The sequence below is a fragment of the Mytilus galloprovincialis genome, chromosome 13 (assembly GCF_965363235.1).
Source record: "Mytilus galloprovincialis chromosome 13, xbMytGall1.hap1.1, whole genome shotgun sequence".
Classification (NCBI taxonomy): domain Eukaryota; kingdom Metazoa; phylum Mollusca; class Bivalvia; order Mytilida; family Mytilidae; genus Mytilus; species Mytilus galloprovincialis.
Genome location: NC_134850.1, coordinates 6,069,184 through 6,089,132, shown reverse-complemented (window position 1 = coordinate 6,089,132; position 19,949 = coordinate 6,069,184). Strand labels below are relative to the sequence as shown.

Here is a 19,949-nt window from a genome sequence, read left to right as displayed (position 1 = left end):
ACAAATCTATGGCTTCCATGAATTATTTCGATTCTAATAGGACAAATACGATCATTAAAAAACTGAAGCGATGATGGGTATACCGTGTGTGTGGCTGTTCTATTTTACCCACTGTTCGATAATTGTGAAACAAATCTAATAAACCTGCATGAATGATTTCTTAACTAACCGCTAGAAAAAAAATGTGATTACTTTTTTTACTTCTCAGTAAACCCAACATTTGCAATTTTAGATTTTTTTTATCGTAAGCTACCGTCAAATTCACTGTTGACATGTTGTAACCAAGGAGCCGCCATGTTGACTTGCTGAAATCAGTAAATGTGCGAATATTGCAATAGAACAGAAAACAAGCAACACCTACCTCAATACTTTATTTAAATGCAATTGTATCCGAGTTTAGAAGGTAAACGCAATAGAAAAACCTTCAGCTTTGACGTTTTCATTCGTATGACGTCATGTTTTGAAACGACGTTAATGCGCAAAAATCATTACTGGAATTTCGCAGAATTTTAATTTATTTTGTTTTTGTCCATTTTTCCGTTCTCTAATGTGTAAATTCTTTTTGTTATGCATCAGAATCAGAATAAATGTTCTCTAGGGTTTTATTCAATTGTAATTGTTAACACAGCGAAATCCACAACCGTTTACACATAGGTTACGATACATGTGGATTTACGTGGGAGGCATATTTAAACAGCGATTTGTGTACATCTTGGAGTCTGCGCTAAGTATAGATATATCAAGAATTTTAGCACGGTGTTGTTTACAAAGCGAAAGAAGCACGTCATATTAGAATAAAAAATATACCTTCATGTGCTACTTTTTGAGTAAAATGAGGTCGAAATTTTGTATATTTGCTCAAAATTCAGATTTGTGTCCCTATTTTCTTTTTCGAAAGAAAGACATAACTTTTTTGTTTTAAAAGATAAACACAAATGTTTTTTTTGTTAAATAATCGGTAATTTCTGTATTTTATAAGTATCATTAAAAATTATGCAATTTTTATTCAGAAATAACTCATATTTATCAAATGTTCATGAATAGAGGAACAAACGTCATTTTTTGCTGCATGTTTATCAAAATTAAAAAAATTCCTCTATTTACAGTTTTATAAAATTTGGGTCACATAATCTCCTTGCAAAATAAAACAAATTGCCGTTTTAAAAAAGAGGGGTCCATGCACTCGTTTTCAAATTAAATCAGTTTGAATGATAAAAATCAATCGAAAAATGCATCTTTTCCCGATATGTCATAGTTTGACGTCGCGAAAATAACATTTTACGTTAGCAACGTCATTACCTCCCCTGTAACTGTATCGTATGCCCTTAAAGTTACAGGATGACATCATTGATTCATTTCATTATAGATTAGTTTTGGTGAGTACAAATTACTCCGTAATTTTATTCTATGTCAACTTTGTAACGGCAAAAACATTGATAAATTTTGGCATAAATATTTTTTTTTACATAAATCATTCAAAGTCTATAATACTGACTCTAATTCAATAAAAACCATTTATCTGGTAGTATTAGGGTCAAGAAAAACATCCAAAAACCACAAATAGGTCAACTACATAACGGTCAACTACATAACGCAGTGAATCGTTATGTAGTTGAGAAAAAGCGTTATGAAGTTGACAATGCTGAATTAAATTCACTTTAAAATATGTTTCTAAAAAGTGTTATTTTAACCATGTTAACTGTTTCGAAAAAAGTGTGATGATTTTTATGGAAATATATATCAAGCAAAATGTAAATATTATTAAAAAAAAATTAGGGACCGAAACTAAATCCGTTATGTAGTTGACATATGTCCCATACTTGTTTCTATGTTATTTTTTAAAATATTTTTGTAGTAGCATTTAAGATTGTATATTTTTATTTCTGGTTGTATTGTTGTTAAACTATTCAATTTCATATATTAAAGTTGAAAATTGAATATTTTTTTATATTGTTATTTCACAACTGAAATATCCACATTTTTTGAAAATGACCCATATATCGTATTAGGTCGCCAGTACACTGTGTAACGAATCTATCTTACCGACTATCTCAACATGTGGAATTTAGACAAGCGGCCTATCAAAGTGATCAAGTCTTCAATATCAAGAACCTGCTTCCATTGGTCTATACAAAAACAATTGCCAACAATAACAGCTCTTAATGTATTTTCTGCATGTATTTCAATCGTGCATCATCAATTTCTTCGTCTGTTAAAACCATTCAGATTTTTCTCAACGCCGTGTTGTTTTTTTACAAAGGGTCGTAACACCACTACCAATCGTGTAATGAAATAAACCACGCCTACTAGTTGTAACCCCATATGAAATATACACGGTCTCCAAGAATCATATTCCTAGAAATGTACAGGAGGTAAGACAAAATCCAATCCATATTCAAAAGCAGGTCATTCGGCGTCTGGTTTGTATTCTAATGTATAAAGTGTTTCTAATTAGACAAGTCATGTCTGTTTTAAAATTCTTTATAAAAGTAGCAAATAATCTTTTTGATTCTTTAGTAAAACCAATTATGACCTATAATTCAGAAGTAACATATTTGGATACATATATTTCTTTTCATCGAGCCAATAACAGAGCCTTATCTTCAGGAAAAGAAATTAATCAACTTGATTTTATAGATAAAACCCCCATTGAAAATATGCATCTTAAATTTTGTAAATCTACTCTAGGAATAAGAAAAAATGCATCCAATTTAGGAGCAAGAGCTGAACTAGGGAGATTGCCTATCGAATGTTTTATTAAAACACAAACCCTTTTATATTTAGCTAGACTATATAATAATAATATTAATCCATTGATAAAGGAAGCTTTTTCTCTAGCACAGTCTCTAGATTTGACAGGAACTTACTCATGATATACATATGCAAAAAATATTGTTAAAGAGACTAATGTTGACCTTAATATTCTTTCTACTTGTAAGGACATAAAAGATGTAAATAAAATAAAAAACGATATAAAGTTAAAAATGAAAAATAGATATGAAGATTTAATTCAAAATAAATTTCAAAACATTGATGATAAAAGTAAATTTTTTCTTTATAAAAAAATTTAAAAAGATTACAAACTAGAATCTTATCTTAATACATCTAATTTTCAGATAAGGAGATTAATCACTAAATTTAGAATAAGTGATCACTCCCTTTTGATTGAAAAGGGGAGATATTTTCAAATCCCAAGAGAGGAACGACTATGCCATAAATATAAAATACTAGAGGATGAGAAACATTTTTTACTCTATTGTGAGTATAATAAAACTCTAAGAAATGATTTTTTTCATCACATATGTACTGAAAATAATAACTTTAATAATTTAAATGAAGAAGAAAATATTCAATATTTACTAAATCCATCATCGCCTTTACAAACAAATAAGTTAGGATCCTTCTTGAAAAAGTCATTAGAACTGAGGACAGGGGACTCTTAACAACTTGTTTGTTGTTAAAAAAAAAATTTGATGCTGTTGTTATTGTGTATGTTTAATATGTATGTTTATTGTGTTTATTGTGTTAATATATGTTGGTCACAAACTGTAAAGTTTATATTACAATAAAATATTTGATTTGATTTGATTTGATTTGTAACCGCTGTATTCACATTAAATATAAAACATTGTTTTAAAATTGAATGCTTCTTTTTGTAGTTTAATATGGTTATAAAATCGTTTATAAATATAGGATATATCTTCCTTCCAATAAAGGTGTTTATATTCATATAATATCAGAGAAACCGTACTTGCGTTGTTGTTCAACGTTTTAACATCACATCTCAACCTCGCTGTAAATAATTGTATTAATAGGCGATTTACTGGTTCAAGATTTAATTACTTCTATATTGTAAAATGCATAGTTGTATTTCAAAAAATGTGTATTCTCGAGCTCAAAACTTGGAAGCATTCATTTCTCGTTTCAATGACTCATTGCGTCTGTGCAATGCTAGGCGGTGTTGTCGTAGAAGTGAGAAGTGAAACGTACAGGTTCCAGCACCAGTCGGGGAGGAAGTTAAAAATCAGATCTACTCTAACATTGTTAGGTTGATTTTCTAGGCACTTTAAATATACATCTTTGTCTCGCTTGACGTTACCTCTCTCTACACTAATATCCCCGATGAAGATCTTGGACTCACATCGCACCTTACACCCTCCAACTGAATGTCTAGTCCAGCTTCTAACTTTGATATTGAAATGCAATAACTTTAAAGTCAATGGTGAACACTATCTCCAGATTACTGGAACAGCAATGGAACAGCCATGGGAACAAAGATGGTCCCGTCTTATGCAAATATTTTTATGGTCACATTAGAACAGCAAATTCTCAATTTTTCTCTTTATCAACCTCTCTATTTTGGTTCCGATTCATCAACGATAGTGACATGAAGTGGGTTAATACTGAACAAGAACTCAATGTGTTCATTCAACATGCCAACAACGCTCATCCCTCGATAAAATTCACTTATGAAATATCTGCCTCCAAGATTACATTTCTTGACATTGCTATGCATGTGAAGGATAAATTCATATAACAGATCTGTATTGCAAGCCAACAGACAGATGTCAATATCTTTCTCCCAAGAGTTGTCATCCTAAACATTGCACCAGGCCATCCGAATAAATCGGGTTTGCTCAACCAATGATACTGCAAAAGGCGATTACAAGAACTTCGCTGTCACCAGTCCTACAAAATCAGGGCTACAGAAAAAAAAAAGATCGACTTCCCCAAGGCACCCGTCCTGGCTTACCGTAGGCCCAAAAGGCCTTAAAGACTTGCTGACGAATGCTGATTCATCCTCTAAATCAAGCTCTTCCTCATTGGGATGTTGCAAGGGAAACAAACAATGTCTGACTTGCAAGCAAATACTGAATACCTAGACTTTTAACAGTCACTCCACTGGTACGGAATTTACCATATTTTGCCATGTTAATTGCAAGACTACAAATGCTGTGTATCTTCTACAGTGTAAATAATGTAAACAGATCTCAATCGACTGACTATTATACCATCATAGACCACATCACTGCTTGGTCTAGGGAGGACAGACTCGCTCGGGAAAGATTTTGGATAAGAAAATTAAAACGTTGGCACCAAATTGGATCAATGAAAAGGTGAAGTTCTAATCGTGCAGTGCTTTTCATTTGGATTGTATTACGACGCAGTTTTTGGTGTAATTCCTTTACCTTCGTTAACTCTAAAATCTAGAATTATACCAATTTAAATCGCACGGTGCTATTCGTTTGGGGTGTATAAGTACGCAGCCACGTTGTAATTATTTAACCGTTTTCAAACTAAGAAATTTTAAAATTATACCAGTTCAAATCTAACAGTGCTATTCATTAGGGATGTATATAAATATGCAGCCTCTGTTGTAATTACTTGTCAAATTTGAAGTTTTAGTATTATACCAGTTCAAATCGGTCATTGCTATTCATTGGGAATGTATTTCTACGCAGTCTCTCTTGTAATAACTTGACTTTCGTCACTTGTGAAATTTAAAAATATTGTACCAGTTCATAACGCACATTACTCTTCTTTATAGAAGCATAAATACTTAACCTACCAATGAAGGAAAAACAAATATGATATACCACATCAAACGAAAACTACTGAATTACAGGCTCCTTACACTAGGTTACCAAACATATTAGTTGAGCTAGCACTTGAATGTTAAAATTCCCATTGATGTATAGATGAAGGAATAATTGAGCGCATGATACCCCGTCGCTTTTTCAAAGAATAAAGTTTCATAACTCCTCAATGTCAATTCAGAAATTTATAAAAAAAAAACTAAAGGGATTTTATTTTAATAGATATAAACCAGTCACCAAAGTTTCATGAAAACTGCTCAAAGAACTTTTGAGTTATTGTTCGAAAACTGGAAAATCCCCCCTTTTCAATGAATAAAACCCCGTAATTCAGAAACGTAAAATCCAAAATTTATAAAATCGTAAAGGAGCTCACGTCAATAGATATAAACAATTCACCAAAGTTTCATGCAAATTGGTTTAAGCGTTTCTGAGTTATTGTCCGACATGTTGACGACGGACGGACGGACAACGGTATACCATAATACGTCCCGTAAACGGCCGTATGAAAACGATGATAAACTCCAAGTAATGAACAAATAAAATAGTGAACCCTTAAAAGGTAAAATACAACGGTAGCTGTTTACGCTTCTTCTATTTACAGTTAAAGTCCAACAGTGCTGAAAACTGACTTGTGCAAGAATCTAAAAAGTTTAATGACTTATATTTTCAATAAAGGTGTTACGATATTATGAAATCCTTTTCAAAATATTCTAAAGCAAAAACAATTCAGCAACAATTTTTGTGACCATTGAGCGGTCTCGGGTTCACGTACTGCTTTTCTTTTATTTTTTTTATAAAAGCAACTTGTTTAATGTTTGCCATAGCGTTGTCTGTGCTCTTCAACTTATGTTTTTTGTTGTCTTCATTGGCGCCCTCTAACTTTTTGTCAATTTTGTAGGTAGTCCTTTCACTAACGTAGGGCCTACTGGTCCGAAACACCAAGTACAGCGGGTACATGGAAAATTTCACAAAGAAGGAAGTGGATACAAAAGTGATATCTACATGTCACAAAACTCTTCCATGTTTACTCGCACTTTGTTATCCAAGGTTTTAATTATCTGACGGTAAATTTTATTCTCTCGTAGTAACTGTTGTATATCGGGACATTTGTTTATCTTTTTACTGATACTTTCAAACGTTACTAAGTTGAAAGAAAATCGTTGTGGTTAATGTAACTTTAACTATGCAATAAATATCTTTTTGGTTTAGGTCGTTCAACTACATTGAAACAAATCATTTTCGAGGTTTGCTTATATTTTTGTACGATCAAACAGTTCAGATTGAGAAATATAGAACATAGTCATTTTCTTTATGAAGTAGTCTTCGACTGATTAGTAAAGAAGTCATGCATACAAAAATGGTAAGTCTTCGGATAAACAAACTTTATTATGCAATTAATTTAAAAGTTTTCTTTAAATATTTCGTCCTCGAAAAAAATAATCATTCAGTTGACTGTTAAATTAAATATTTCAATAATTTAGTAGATTAGTATCAATAATCATCATTATTCCGTATTGACAGAACTTTATTTAAGCTTTTTTTAAATATATGAATTGGATTTTGAATAAAACAGCATATTCACCTGTCGAAAAAGTATATCCACCGCGCAAAACATCGAGCGCTTTTAGTGCAAAACATCAATTTTTATTTCTGTATAAACGCGATGAGACGTAGAAACCTATAAAGCTTTTATCATCTAAAAAACTTTGAGAACAAGTAGTACCTTTATATAAATTCATAGTTTTGTAAAATGTAAATGAATTCATATAGATATTGCTGGTAGTTTAATTCATTTATTCATTTTAGCTCATTATTGTAAAAAATCAACTTTTGTATTTATTTGTTGAAATAATATTCTTTTTTTACAGATTTTTCAATTATTTTTCATACTTGGTGTTTTGAATCTGGTAAAATGTCACGCGGGATTTGATTGTTACTGCAACCTGAACCACCCTGAAGCCTTGATATTTAACTGTCCAAATGGACAAGGATTTCCGATAGCAGCCTTACGGTTACCAATGCATGATATCATATACAGGGATGTAGATTTACAGTCGCCATTTTGTGTGCCTTTACTGGTCAACATACAACCACAAGGAACATGGGTTCCAGTTTATACCAAGGGCAAGGTAAGATAAGTTTGTTTCTCTCGTAACAAATAATTTGAAAATGCAATTGCAAGTGTATATTCAAAAGAACTTTATAGTATGGTATTTTCTCATTGTTGAAGGCCGTACAGTTGCTTATAATTGCTTACATCGTTTTAACTTTGGTGATAGTTGTCTCATTGGCATGCAAACATATTTAATACATATTAAACATGTTTTTAATTTTAGTTTCTTGTGTATAATTCGGAGTTTAGTATGACGTCCATTATCACTGTACTTGTATTCAAAATATTTAAGGGGCCAGCTAAAGGACGCCTCCTGGTGCTGGAGTTTCTCGCTACATAGAAGACCCATTGGTGGCCTTCGGCTGTTGTCTGCTCTATGGTCGGGTTGTTGTCGCTTTGACACATTCTCCATTTCCTTTCTCAATTTTATACCACATTCCCTTAATTTTATATAAGTTATTATTTTGTAGTTTAATAAGAGTAAAGGGCAGAAAAACATGTTGGAAGACGCACGCGGTCAACACTTTTGCAACCATATGACATTAAGGAAGCTTTCAAATTTTTCAATTGTATTTCAAAGACAAAACATAAAAATTCGTGTTGTCGTTTGTTTTAATTTTAATATTCACCACTTGGATATAAATGTGTGTGAAGGTGAAAATGATATTTGTTTAAAGTATATAAAGTAAAAATTGGTTTGAGGAAACCTCATATTATTGTCAGTACACATTCGACCATCCAATAAAGTTTTCGTCGCATTTTTTTTCGGGAACTTAACAGAGCACCTTAAATTTAGTAACATGCTTCAAGGCAGTATGCTATACTCTGTAAAAAGTTTTCACATCAATTGCTCATCAAAACCCTCCAATTTATCGAGCATTTATATTGCTGGTATCATTAATGAGAAATCGTAGCTCACAGTTCGTTTTGCTATATTATGATTCTGTGGAATGTTATTGAACATGACCTTTCATAGGAAGACATCTCTTGTGGCGAATTGTCTCTTTGGCAATCATACCACATCTTCTTTTTTATAATAACAACCAATACTTCAACTCTCTGGTCATAGCACACGGTTTATTTATTGTGGAAATTGCAAGTTTCAAGTTTCAAGTTTTTTTATTTCTCAAAGACCCCAACAGGGGTATGTGAACAATAACAAATACTACATAAGTATTCATAATATAACAAATAACAAAGTATCAAAGTAATGCAGTGAACATTATAAACATTCATTAACATATATACATTTGAAAAAGTAATGCATTTAAAGGAAGACAGTAAACTTCAAATGGACATATTAATGGTTGAAACAATATTAGTTTAATTAACAACAGCTAGTACAATTTTACAAAGTTTTGCAATTTTAAGAACAACATTGTAAGAGTCAGAATTAAATAATTCATAAAATTTGGCAGTATTATGATTGGTAATAAGATTACAAGGTAATAAAGATTTCCTTTCATTATTGAAAAAGTACAATTAAATAAATAATGATATTCATCACCTAATTGTTTTTTGTTACATATGTCACAAATTCTGTCGTCACGTTCTATACCCCAAAAGCGACCCCTTTCAATAGGGAGTCGATGATTTAGACATCTAAAATTGCATAAGGCTTTTTTCAAATCATCTGGTAAATTAAGTAAATAAAATTCTAAACCATGATTATATTTAAAAATTCTGTAGTTAAGACATTTTGGTGAGTTAAAAATAGTTGTATGCAGACTATTTATACTATAGAATATAACCTACCTCTAAGTATTATATTTCAGCTTGGTTATTTGAATAAAGATGCTGGTTTTACACAAATGAAATGTCCTGGAATGTTGACTTTTAGTCCAAGTGAGTTTATCAGATGGTCTTATATACTTACCAGTTGATGCACACCTCCAGATACGGGATTTTCTCGCTATATTGAAGACCCATTGGTGGCCATCGACAGTTATCTGCTCTTTGGTCGGGTTGTTGTCTGTTTGACATATTCCCCATTTCCATTCTCAATTTTATTAATTGAAATGTATGATGAAATTTAATTTACACATAACTTGATCTTATTAATTAAAACATCAATGGATCTAGGAGACTATGAAAATATATTTCAAAAAGTAATGAAATTATGTAAGAAGCGCAATATATATTACGAACAATGGACATGTTACACATAGGCACATCCAGGGGGGCCTGGGGGCCCGGGCAGTCCCGAGATCTCCCGTTTACAACTTCATATCTCCAGTTTACAATACATGTATTTCCTCATAGATCTACGTGTAGAGGTCAACAAACGGTCCAATAATTATAAATTATACTAGAACACACCCGTGATATCGCGGGTCCGTGACTGAATTAAAGTATATAACTATGAGCAAGCCTTATTTTAGTATTAGTACTGTCATCTGATAAAGTCATGCCGATTATAAGATACACAATTTTCTCTGCTTTCAAATCTTTCTGTTTGAACCCGTCGAACTGGAACTTATCAATTATTGGTAATATTAATTATTTGGAAAACAAAAGGTCCTGGAATGGAGTATGTTTTAATCAACAGCAATGTCCTATATTAGTTATAAATAAAGTTGAATTCTTTGATTCGCTGTTTTACGTCATTCCCGCTAACAAATTGAAACTTATTTTTAGTCCAGATTTTTAGTATTCGTATTGTTATCTTAGAAAGTCTTACGGATTAAAATACTACAATAGGTAACAATTTGACAATTTAGTAGTGTCAACCCTGTGATTATGACCCGTGTATATAGCATATTAATCCTGAATACACCGTTTGGTGGTGCGCCTGTCAGATGCGGAATGTACAGATAAGGTTATAGGTAACAGGTGATTATACTATTGGTATCGGTATCAGACTCGACCCGGAACTTCCTAATTATTGGCAATATTAATTACGTGGAAAACAAAAGGGCATGGAGTGGTGTAATTTTTAATCTACACCTTTGTACTATATTAGTTGTATATAAAGTTGAATTCTTTGATTCGTCGTTTTTACGTGATGACGTCTGACAAATTGGACCTCGTAATTTTAGTATTATAGATATTAACAAAAATTAACTTGATGAATCAGTATGGTAGTTAAACCTTTATGATAATATAATTATAACTTAAAAATGGGAAATAATGAGTGCAACATTTTTTAACCAAAGAAATAGTAAACAAGAGGATATGGGTTATCCATCAATGACACAAAATCAGTACGTGCACAGCAAAAAAAAAAACACACACACACACAAAGAGCAAAGGTATAGTGCATTTATTGCTGTTCTTCATTTCAAAGTCACAGTGAGGCCCATTTCCTTCATTTCTCTAAGGTAAATGTACATACAGCAGTAGAACAAGCAAGAACTCGTATAAACTCAGACAAACCCAAAATCTACTGCTTCCTATAAAACATCATAAACAATAAAAGCCTGGCAATATCTTTCAGCAGTTTATAATTTCAAACAAAAACATGACTATTTTTTTTTATTGTAGATGTATATTAAAGGTTTTTGTTTACTTTTTCTTAGATTCACTAATAAAGTCTCCTATATGTCAACACCACATAATTAACACTCCAGGTATGTATATATGTAGAGAGAATGAATTTGATTTTGATTTTTTTTGTGTTTTTAACGCTCCTTTTAAGCACTGCCTTTGGGCAATTTTGTGGCGGCCAGTTGACAGACCTTCAATTGAAAATCTGACAATCCTAGTCTATTAAAATTGTAGTCCAGTGCATACGCACAACCGGAGGTAGAACTCACAAACTCAGTGTTGACTGGCTAGTGATTACAGTAGTAGTACACTACTTAGACCACTCGACCACAGAGGCCCTGGTATAAAATACGTTACATGCATTGCCAAAAGCGTTGGTGGTCGGAAGTTTTCAATTCATTTGTTTTTACTTTTAAAGAATTTTAATGCTGCACACATCATCAGATATTTGTCGTTGACATTATTGAAATTTGTTGTTTTCTGTTTTCAAAAAGGAAATTACAAAAATACCGATCTCAGAGGAAAATTCAAAATGGAAAGTCCCTGATCAAATGGCAAAATCAAAAGCTCAAACACATCAAACGAATGGATTACAACTGTCTTATTCCTGGTTTGGTACCGGTATATTTTATGTATGGTGGATTGATTCAGGTTTTATAGCTAGCTAAACCTCTCACTTGTATGACAGTCGCATCAAATTCCATTATACTGACAACGAAGCGTGATACTGGTTCGTTATATATAGAATAATACATGGCAAAATCCGTATCGCATGCAGTATCACCACGAGAAACCAATATCAGTCCCGAGGGCCGAAGGTCCCGAGGGCTGATATTGGTCGAGTGGTGATACAGCATGCGATACGGATTTTGCCATGTATTATTCTGTTTATCATATATTTTCATAGAATCAGATTTATGGGATATTTATTTTTTGGTTTTAAATCGTCTGAAATTATAAGTTAGCAAAGACCCAGTGGTGGACCTCAGCTGTTGTCTGCTCTATGGTCGAGTTGTTGTCTATTTGACACATTCCTCATTACCATTCTCAATTCTATTATGATTTTCCTGTATTTTTCCAGCTTACTTGTTTTTTTTTTATAGACATCCTTATTTGCTTAATACCCACATCCTAATGCCCCCTATAATCTTATTACATTCTCAATATATGTTGAAGACCATGTATTAAAAGGCATCCACTGACGATACTGTCCTATTATTTCAACTAAAATTAATATTTATCAAATAAATATAAAATGTAGAAATGTTAGAGCAGATTCCAACGAGTATGAAGCTAAATGTAGTTTCTTTGGTTAGTTTCCTTGCTAGCTCAACCATGAAATCATTATTAGGTAAGGTACACAAGCCTTTGGGTGGAATCAATAGTTAAACAGAGAACCAATCAGAACTAGTGACAGAATTTAAACATTGTAAAACTTGTTTTACAAGTCAGTTTAAAGTATAAGCTAATTCACAAGCATGTTGTAGGTGTGTTTGATTTGCCAATTTTATTTCAATCAATTACTCAGTTCATTTATAAATTCAGTTATGTGTATGACCGTGTATGTATAAGGTTAATGACCCCTTCTGTAGCCTTTGAATTACGAATGTTTCAAACTGCCATTATATAAAAACAGCAAAGATAATGAATAATAGAGATGGGCCATTTTGTACATTTACAATGAGGAAACTTCGATCAAGCATTATTATTTGTAGTTTTATTGCATTTAAAAGTTAAACCGGATTTTGTGGCAAATAAACCAAGATTTTTGTAGAAAATCCACAGATATTTTTGTTATAAAATTTTAAGCATAGATTACCCACTTGATTTTCTATGATGTGCGAGCGTTTATTGTTATCAAAAAGTCCTAGACAACCGTTAATGTAAATTAAAAAAAATCGTCTGAAGTCACGAAATTCGAGCGCACCCTAGAAGATGTACTTGAATTGGTCCATATATATATTTGTTTAAACTATGAAAGTGCAAAACATAAACCGTTTCTAATTTATTGTAATACATAGAATTTTTTAATTCAATCAAAAACTATAAGAAATGAAATTTAATTTGCAAAGTTGTTTCGGGAAACCTGTTTGTATGAAACATACATATTATAAACAGGCCATTGATATGAGTGTTTTCATTGGATGATGAATTGGTGCAATGCTCCGCCCAATTTTGAGGTAATAATCATTTCATGGTTGAGCTAACAAGGAAGCTAACCAAAGAATCTACCTGTAGCTTCATGCTCGTTGGAATCTGCTGTAAAAGTTTTATTGTTTATTTGGCGATGATATCATTCATGATCATTTTAATTTGCTGAAGAGTTGAACAGCAAGACAAATATTTCTTGAAAAAATTGCTATCTACATGTATTCTAATCAAAATTTAAACCGTAATAATTTGCATTTGTGTTTAATCCATCAGGTAATGAAAACAAACTTCACCAAAATTATGACCAAATAAACAATAAAACTTCATATATTTCTATATCTTATTGTGTCTTTTTTATATGTAAAAATCGTTCGTAAAGTTGCTGGGTAATGATTTTTGGAAATGATAGGACATTTTTTTTTAATCGGAACTCATTTTTTTCCTATGCCAGGAAATGCAGCAACTGAACGTCACATGTCAAACGTTGACGTGATGCCAGGTATGCGATACGGGGTTTGCCATGCGATACGGGGTATGCGATACGGGTTTAGCCATGCGATACGGGGTATGCGATACAGGGTAGATGATACAGACTGGAAAAAAGAACCTTTATTAAATATACAAAATTGCTGTATTTTGTACTAAACATATGATAAAGTTCCATTGTGTACGTTGTATACTCTGTGTTAAACGTATACGACATTATTGTGTAGATATATAGGTATAAATGTATAATTATATGATTCATAAGTAACCTGGGCCAATATGACAAAACTAATTAAATTAAGATTTGTACCGACCGGACAGATTTTTTTACATATCCTACGATAAATTAGTTCAACGATCAGATATCTTCACTTAAATGGTTTTATGCGTATCAGCCAAGAAAGTTAGCCACCTTCATGTAACCAGTTCAATCACGTGACGTATTGCATTTGACAGGTTGTATTTGACAGTAAGAGTCTGTAGCAGGCTTTAAGTGGTTGGTGCAGTTTACTGCAATGCCACATACATTGTGCGTCATTTTACCGTTGTCAGCCATTCTATAAACGAACGATATTTTATAGATTCGCACATGTATGTGTATTCCAATCTCAAATGGAAACTTAAATGACATGTAATCTTAGGCCAAATCATACTTATAGTTTTATACTTTAAAGTATATGTTTTAATGAGTATTTATCCTGTTTAATTTTATAACATGATATATGAGAGATAACAGAGAACATTTTATACACATTGTTCTTAAATAGATATAAATAAATCGGGTGGGGGTTAGAGGTAAATGTCATTTGGGTAGTAACCAAACTATAACAAGAAGTATAGAAATTTCTTTTGTTGGTATTTTTGTGGTTTAATTTCTGAAAGATTTACATAAATATTGAAGTATAACAATTATTTACGGGATTCTATCTGTCATGTATTTATGTTTGTCTTTGGTTTCTAGGATTGAGCGTGACTGGAAACCAGAATGCTGGTCCCGTTACCGTACCAACTACAACTACTTCTAGTCCTCTAAAAACCAGCTGGATTAAAATTCCTAATAAGCCGAGAACACCTCGACCAACTCAACCAGCTCCATCCACAACAAAGTTACAATGGCTCAAAATAACATATCCACATAGACCTACACCAGTCTGGCAACATGTTGGAGGGAAGGGTAATAGTAGTGGTAAGCAAGTTTGTAATACCTTTGAGATGATCCATTATTTAAATGTGTCAACTCTCATTGGTTACCCACTGTGAAGCATCACCACCGGATATAGGTACTCCTGTTTGTAATACTTTTGAGATTATCCATTATTATAATGTGTCAACTCTCAATTCTTCACCACTGTGAAGCATCACCACCGGATATAGGTACCCCGAGGCACAAATTTACTGATAGCAACCAGCAATTAATATTTACATATAGTATATAAATGAAGATGTGGTATGATTGCCAATGAGACAATTCTCCACAAGAGACCAAATGACACAAAAATTAACAACTATAGGTCACCGTATGGCCTTCAACAATGAGCAAAGCCCATATCGCATAGTCAGCTATAAAAGGGCCCGAAATGACAAAAGTAAAACAATCAAACGAGAAACTGACGGTCTCATTTATGTACAAAAATGAACGAAAAACAAATATGCAACACACCAACAGACGACAACCACTGAATTACAGGCTCCTGACTTGGGACAGGCACATACATACAGAATGTGGTGGGGTTAAACATGTCAGCGGGATCCCAACTCTCCCGAAACCTTGGACAGAGGTGTAACAGTACAACACAAGAACGAAATATAAGAATCAGTTCAGAAATGTCTATTTAACGAGTTATGACAAATGAATGAGACAACTATCCTTTTATAAGAATGTTAGTCGGGATTCGGAGTTTCCCATCATTTCAAAAAAAAAGTAATTTTTTCAATAAAATCCATCAAACATATTACATTAAATGTTACACAAGAAAATAATGATAAGATCGTCTAAAAATGTAATAAATTATCAATTCATGTTAAAAGTGATAAGATGATTTTTTGTTTTTGTTAAAGCAAGGTGTTTTGGACCTGACGTTGAAACCGACGTCCAGAAGAAGCAGTCTATATTTTACCATCTATCTCGCTCCTGTTCATCAAATGGTGTAGCGGCTGATGAAGTCACGGCAGCTAAATATTGTTCTGCCCCGGAGCCCAAGAACTGGATACCTGGAAAACAGGTAAGAATTCGAACATATCAATGTCCCATACAAACAGAGTTGTCGTCCTTTCCTCCTCAATATGGACGACAACTCTGTCTGTATGGGAGATTGAGAGCAGCTAAATATTGTTCTGCCCCGGAGCCTCAGAACTGGATACCTGGAAAACAGGTAAGAAAAAACAAAATGTTCAGAAAAGACTTTTCATAATGTAAACGAACAAGAATATGTATATACACTTGAGAATTTTTATTGTACGACATGAAACGTCAAGTTAACCCCTTAAATTATTTGAATAGTGTGTGTTAAAGTTCATCATATGAGTAAGAGTCTATAGAAGTTTTGTCCACCAATTTGTGGCAAGCTGTGGCTAAAAACGTGAAACAGATTGACAATGGAACAATGGAAAGACTAACGAAACGAAACTCAATGACAGATAGACTAACTGACATCCCTTCTCTGTATATCGCCTACTTCAGAAAGCAGGCGTAGATTCAATATCAACGTAAAACCCTTTCTTCATAGCGTTCCGTCTGCAAAAGACTCTCTTATTATTAGTAATTCTCGACTAAAAATGGATAAAGACCACACAGCGAACGAAGTTGAAGTGCATAGAGGACCACAAATTCCGAAAGATATGGTTATATCATTTAGTCAACTTACATACATTATATTCGTGTTTATTTTTTTTTTTCTTCTTCTTCTGTGACAGATATATAGCAACTGTAAATCAATTCCAAAGTACACACCCGTCTCTACGTTTACAACGGGAACAGCCAACGGTGACGGAACAGCCATCTTTTTAGAGTGTACACCAAAGGGAACAATTATGGTATGTCATTTTAAATATTAATAATTACCATTTAGAACTATTTTTATGTTTGTATTTGTAATTCTGTATTTTATGTGTTTGTATTTTTGTTTGCTCGACCCATATGGGTGTATTTTGCAAAGAAAATTAGTATTTAATAGATATAAGAAGATGTGGTATGAGTGCGAATGAGACAACTCTCCATCCAAGTAGTTAACCATTATAAGTCAAAGTACGGTCTTCAATACGGAGCCTTATTGGGGTCATTTGTGGCCTTTATAGCATGCCGTTTGGGGAGAGACAAAACTCCGTATTGAAGACTGTAATTTGACCTATAATGGTTTACTACTTGGATGGAGAGTTGTCTCGTTGGCATTCATACCACATCTTCTTATATATATATATATATATTAGATAATAATTTGTATTTGCAAAATACACCCATATGGGTCAAGCAAACAAAAATACAAACATATCTGATACACATAGTGAAGAATTACAAATATAAACATAAAAAACATAGTTATGAATCGTTATTATCAAAACAGTAAAATCAACGGTCTAATCTATATAAAAAAAATGAGAAACATTTATGAACCACATCAACAAACGACAACATCTGAATATCAGGTTAAACACATTTTTTCAAATAATCAGTCAGGATATCTGGAGCATACTTGTTCGTTGCTGTTTGTTTGTGTTTGTTTTAGTTGTGCAGAAAAATACCGGTTTGTGTAATTGTAAACGAAGTGTATGTAATAGATCATTCTGTTGGATCTACAAAGTATAGCTTTTTCATGTTGTTACGTGTATATAAGAAGATGTGGTATGATTGCCAATGAGACAACTCTTCATCTAAGTAAGTCAATCTATGAGTTTGACTGTCCCTCTGGTATCTTTCGTACCTCTTTTTAAAAGAAAACCATCATAGCAGAAAGTATGGTCTTCAATACGGAGTCTTCAAGTTGGTTCACACCGAACAGCTACTATAAAGGGCCCCAAAAATGACATGCGAAAAATATTCAAACAGGAAAACCATATATACATATATTATATATTGATAATGTTGATGTATATATTGTTGGTAGCATAAAGTCTAGTGACAAAGATTACGGACAAATTGAAAATAGATACAGAAGGTATGTCCTGTAACAAAAGTCGGCCGGGATGAGGTCGGAGAAATTTAGAGTGCCACTGAAAAATTTGGGTATATTGTAAAGGGACAGAAATAAAGCCTTGTATCATGCTATCTGCAGACCCACGAAGAGTTTTACACGGGTTCTTGACGTGTAGATAGTGTGGCACTCTCGTCACAAAAGGCATTGGCTTAAACGCCCCCATTCTGACCATACGTGGCTGCGTACTTGTACATCCCGCACAGCCAAACAGACGCCATATTTCTATTCCCCAGTCACCCTTTGGAATTATATTGATAATGAAGATATTTCAAAACTGTTATTGTTTTCATTGCAGATTGTCAGGCAGACATGTAAAAGCAAAATGTTGGAATTAGTAGAAATAAGTCCGACTCTTGATTTGTTCGTTGTTGACTGGTAATGCCACTTTTTGCTATGCCTACGTTCAAGACTGAAAGTGAACTGAATTTGAATGACCATTGTAATTTTATATATTGATCGTTTTATAGAATGCGATGTGTCAAAACTGCTATTTATTGTTTATTCACTAAGTGACAGATTAAATTTTAGATAACATTTATAATTAAATATGTATATTTGAATATCTCAGTGCTAAAAATGCAGGCTGGTGTTGCTTTTTTATGTCCCACCTACGATAGTGGAGGGGCAGTATGTTTTCTAGTTTGTGGATCAGTTCGTCCGTTCGTCCGTCCTGCTTCAGGTGAAAGTTTTTGGTCAAGGTAGTGATTGATGAAGTTGAAGTTCAATTAGCTTGAAACTTAGTACACATGTTTCCTATGATATGATCTTTCTAATTTAATTGCCAAATTAGATTATGACCCCAATCTCACAGTCCACTGAACATAGAAAATTATAGTGCCTCGATGATCTCGTTGTTTGCCTCGAGTGCGTGAGGTCATGTGCTCGAATCCCGGCCGTGTCTAAACAAAGACTTTTATATTGATATTTGCTGTTTCTCCGATGAGAACGCGGCATTGATCAGTTTGAGTAAAGACGGCTTTATGATGTGTACATTATGAGGTAAAAGCAAACGTCAAAATCTAGAACGTTTAATTAGCATATGACCTTGAGCTCAATTTCAAGGTCATAAACCAAGGACCTCAAATCAAAAGACTCTAGTCCTCTACTTTATATTGTTAATGAGTTATATTACCATACGTATGATATTAGATATAAAAAGGGGGGAAAACTCGGGTCAAGTGTCTACGTACCCTTTCGACTAAAATGTATGTGTTACGACATGTCGTAACTAACAATTTTGTGAAAATATTTTGTCGATATTTTAAATGATTTTTGAAAATAAGAGTTCACAAGGGTAAAATTTTAATCATAACCTTGACCTGTGACCTTGACCTCATTTTCATTTTCTTGGACCAAGGACCTCAAATCAAAAGACCCTAGGCATCTATCACTTATGGTTTTCCAGTTAAAATGCATATCACTTATATCAAATATAAAAGGGGAAATAACTCTCATATGGAGTCTCCGGATAGCTTCGGTCAAAAAAAATCAAATCATCCTGAGGAATTAACGAGCAATTTGGTAAAATGAATTTGTCGGTTTCTTATACGGTTGCGAAGATTAACCAATAACAAGAAAAACAGTGTTCGGGGAGATAACTCTTATATGGGAAAGTATTCGGTTTAGCAGGGTCAGTTTCAAAAACTGTTCGATATCATATTTCATTTATCTAAGCGACATCTTGCGAAACAAAAAACAGCAAAGGAAACAAAATTAGGCGGAAGAAAAAAAAATAATAATCAGAAGAAAATCAATAGGCCTTTCCACGGAAAAGTGGAAAGACCTAATAATCAGAAGAAATCCAATAGGTCTTTCCACGGAAAAGTGGAAAGATCTAATAATATTATACACAGGTAAATGAAAATAATTTAGTTGTTAGGTATACAGTTTAAATGGAGAAAGGAAATATTATTACAAAATAAATAA

At 33.0% G+C, this 19,949-nt stretch overlaps 1 protein-coding gene across 1 annotated transcript; it reads left to right on the top strand.

Annotated features, from left to right (window-relative positions):
• Window positions 1–6,798: 6,798 nt before the first annotated feature.
• Window positions 6,799–18,513, top strand: LOC143057942 (uncharacterized). Its single transcript, XM_076231406.1, has 8 exons — window positions 6,799–6,957; window positions 7,466–7,726; window positions 9,486–9,555; window positions 11,229–11,279; window positions 14,795–15,019; window positions 15,892–16,055; window positions 16,747–16,866; window positions 18,319–18,513. Exons 1-8 carry the CDS (start codon window positions 6,943–6,945, stop codon window positions 18,400–18,402), a joined length of 990 nt encoding a protein of 329 aa, XP_076087521.1. The 5' UTR covers window positions 6,799–6,942; the 3' UTR covers window positions 18,403–18,513.
• Window positions 18,514–19,949: the final 1,436 nt, after the last annotated feature.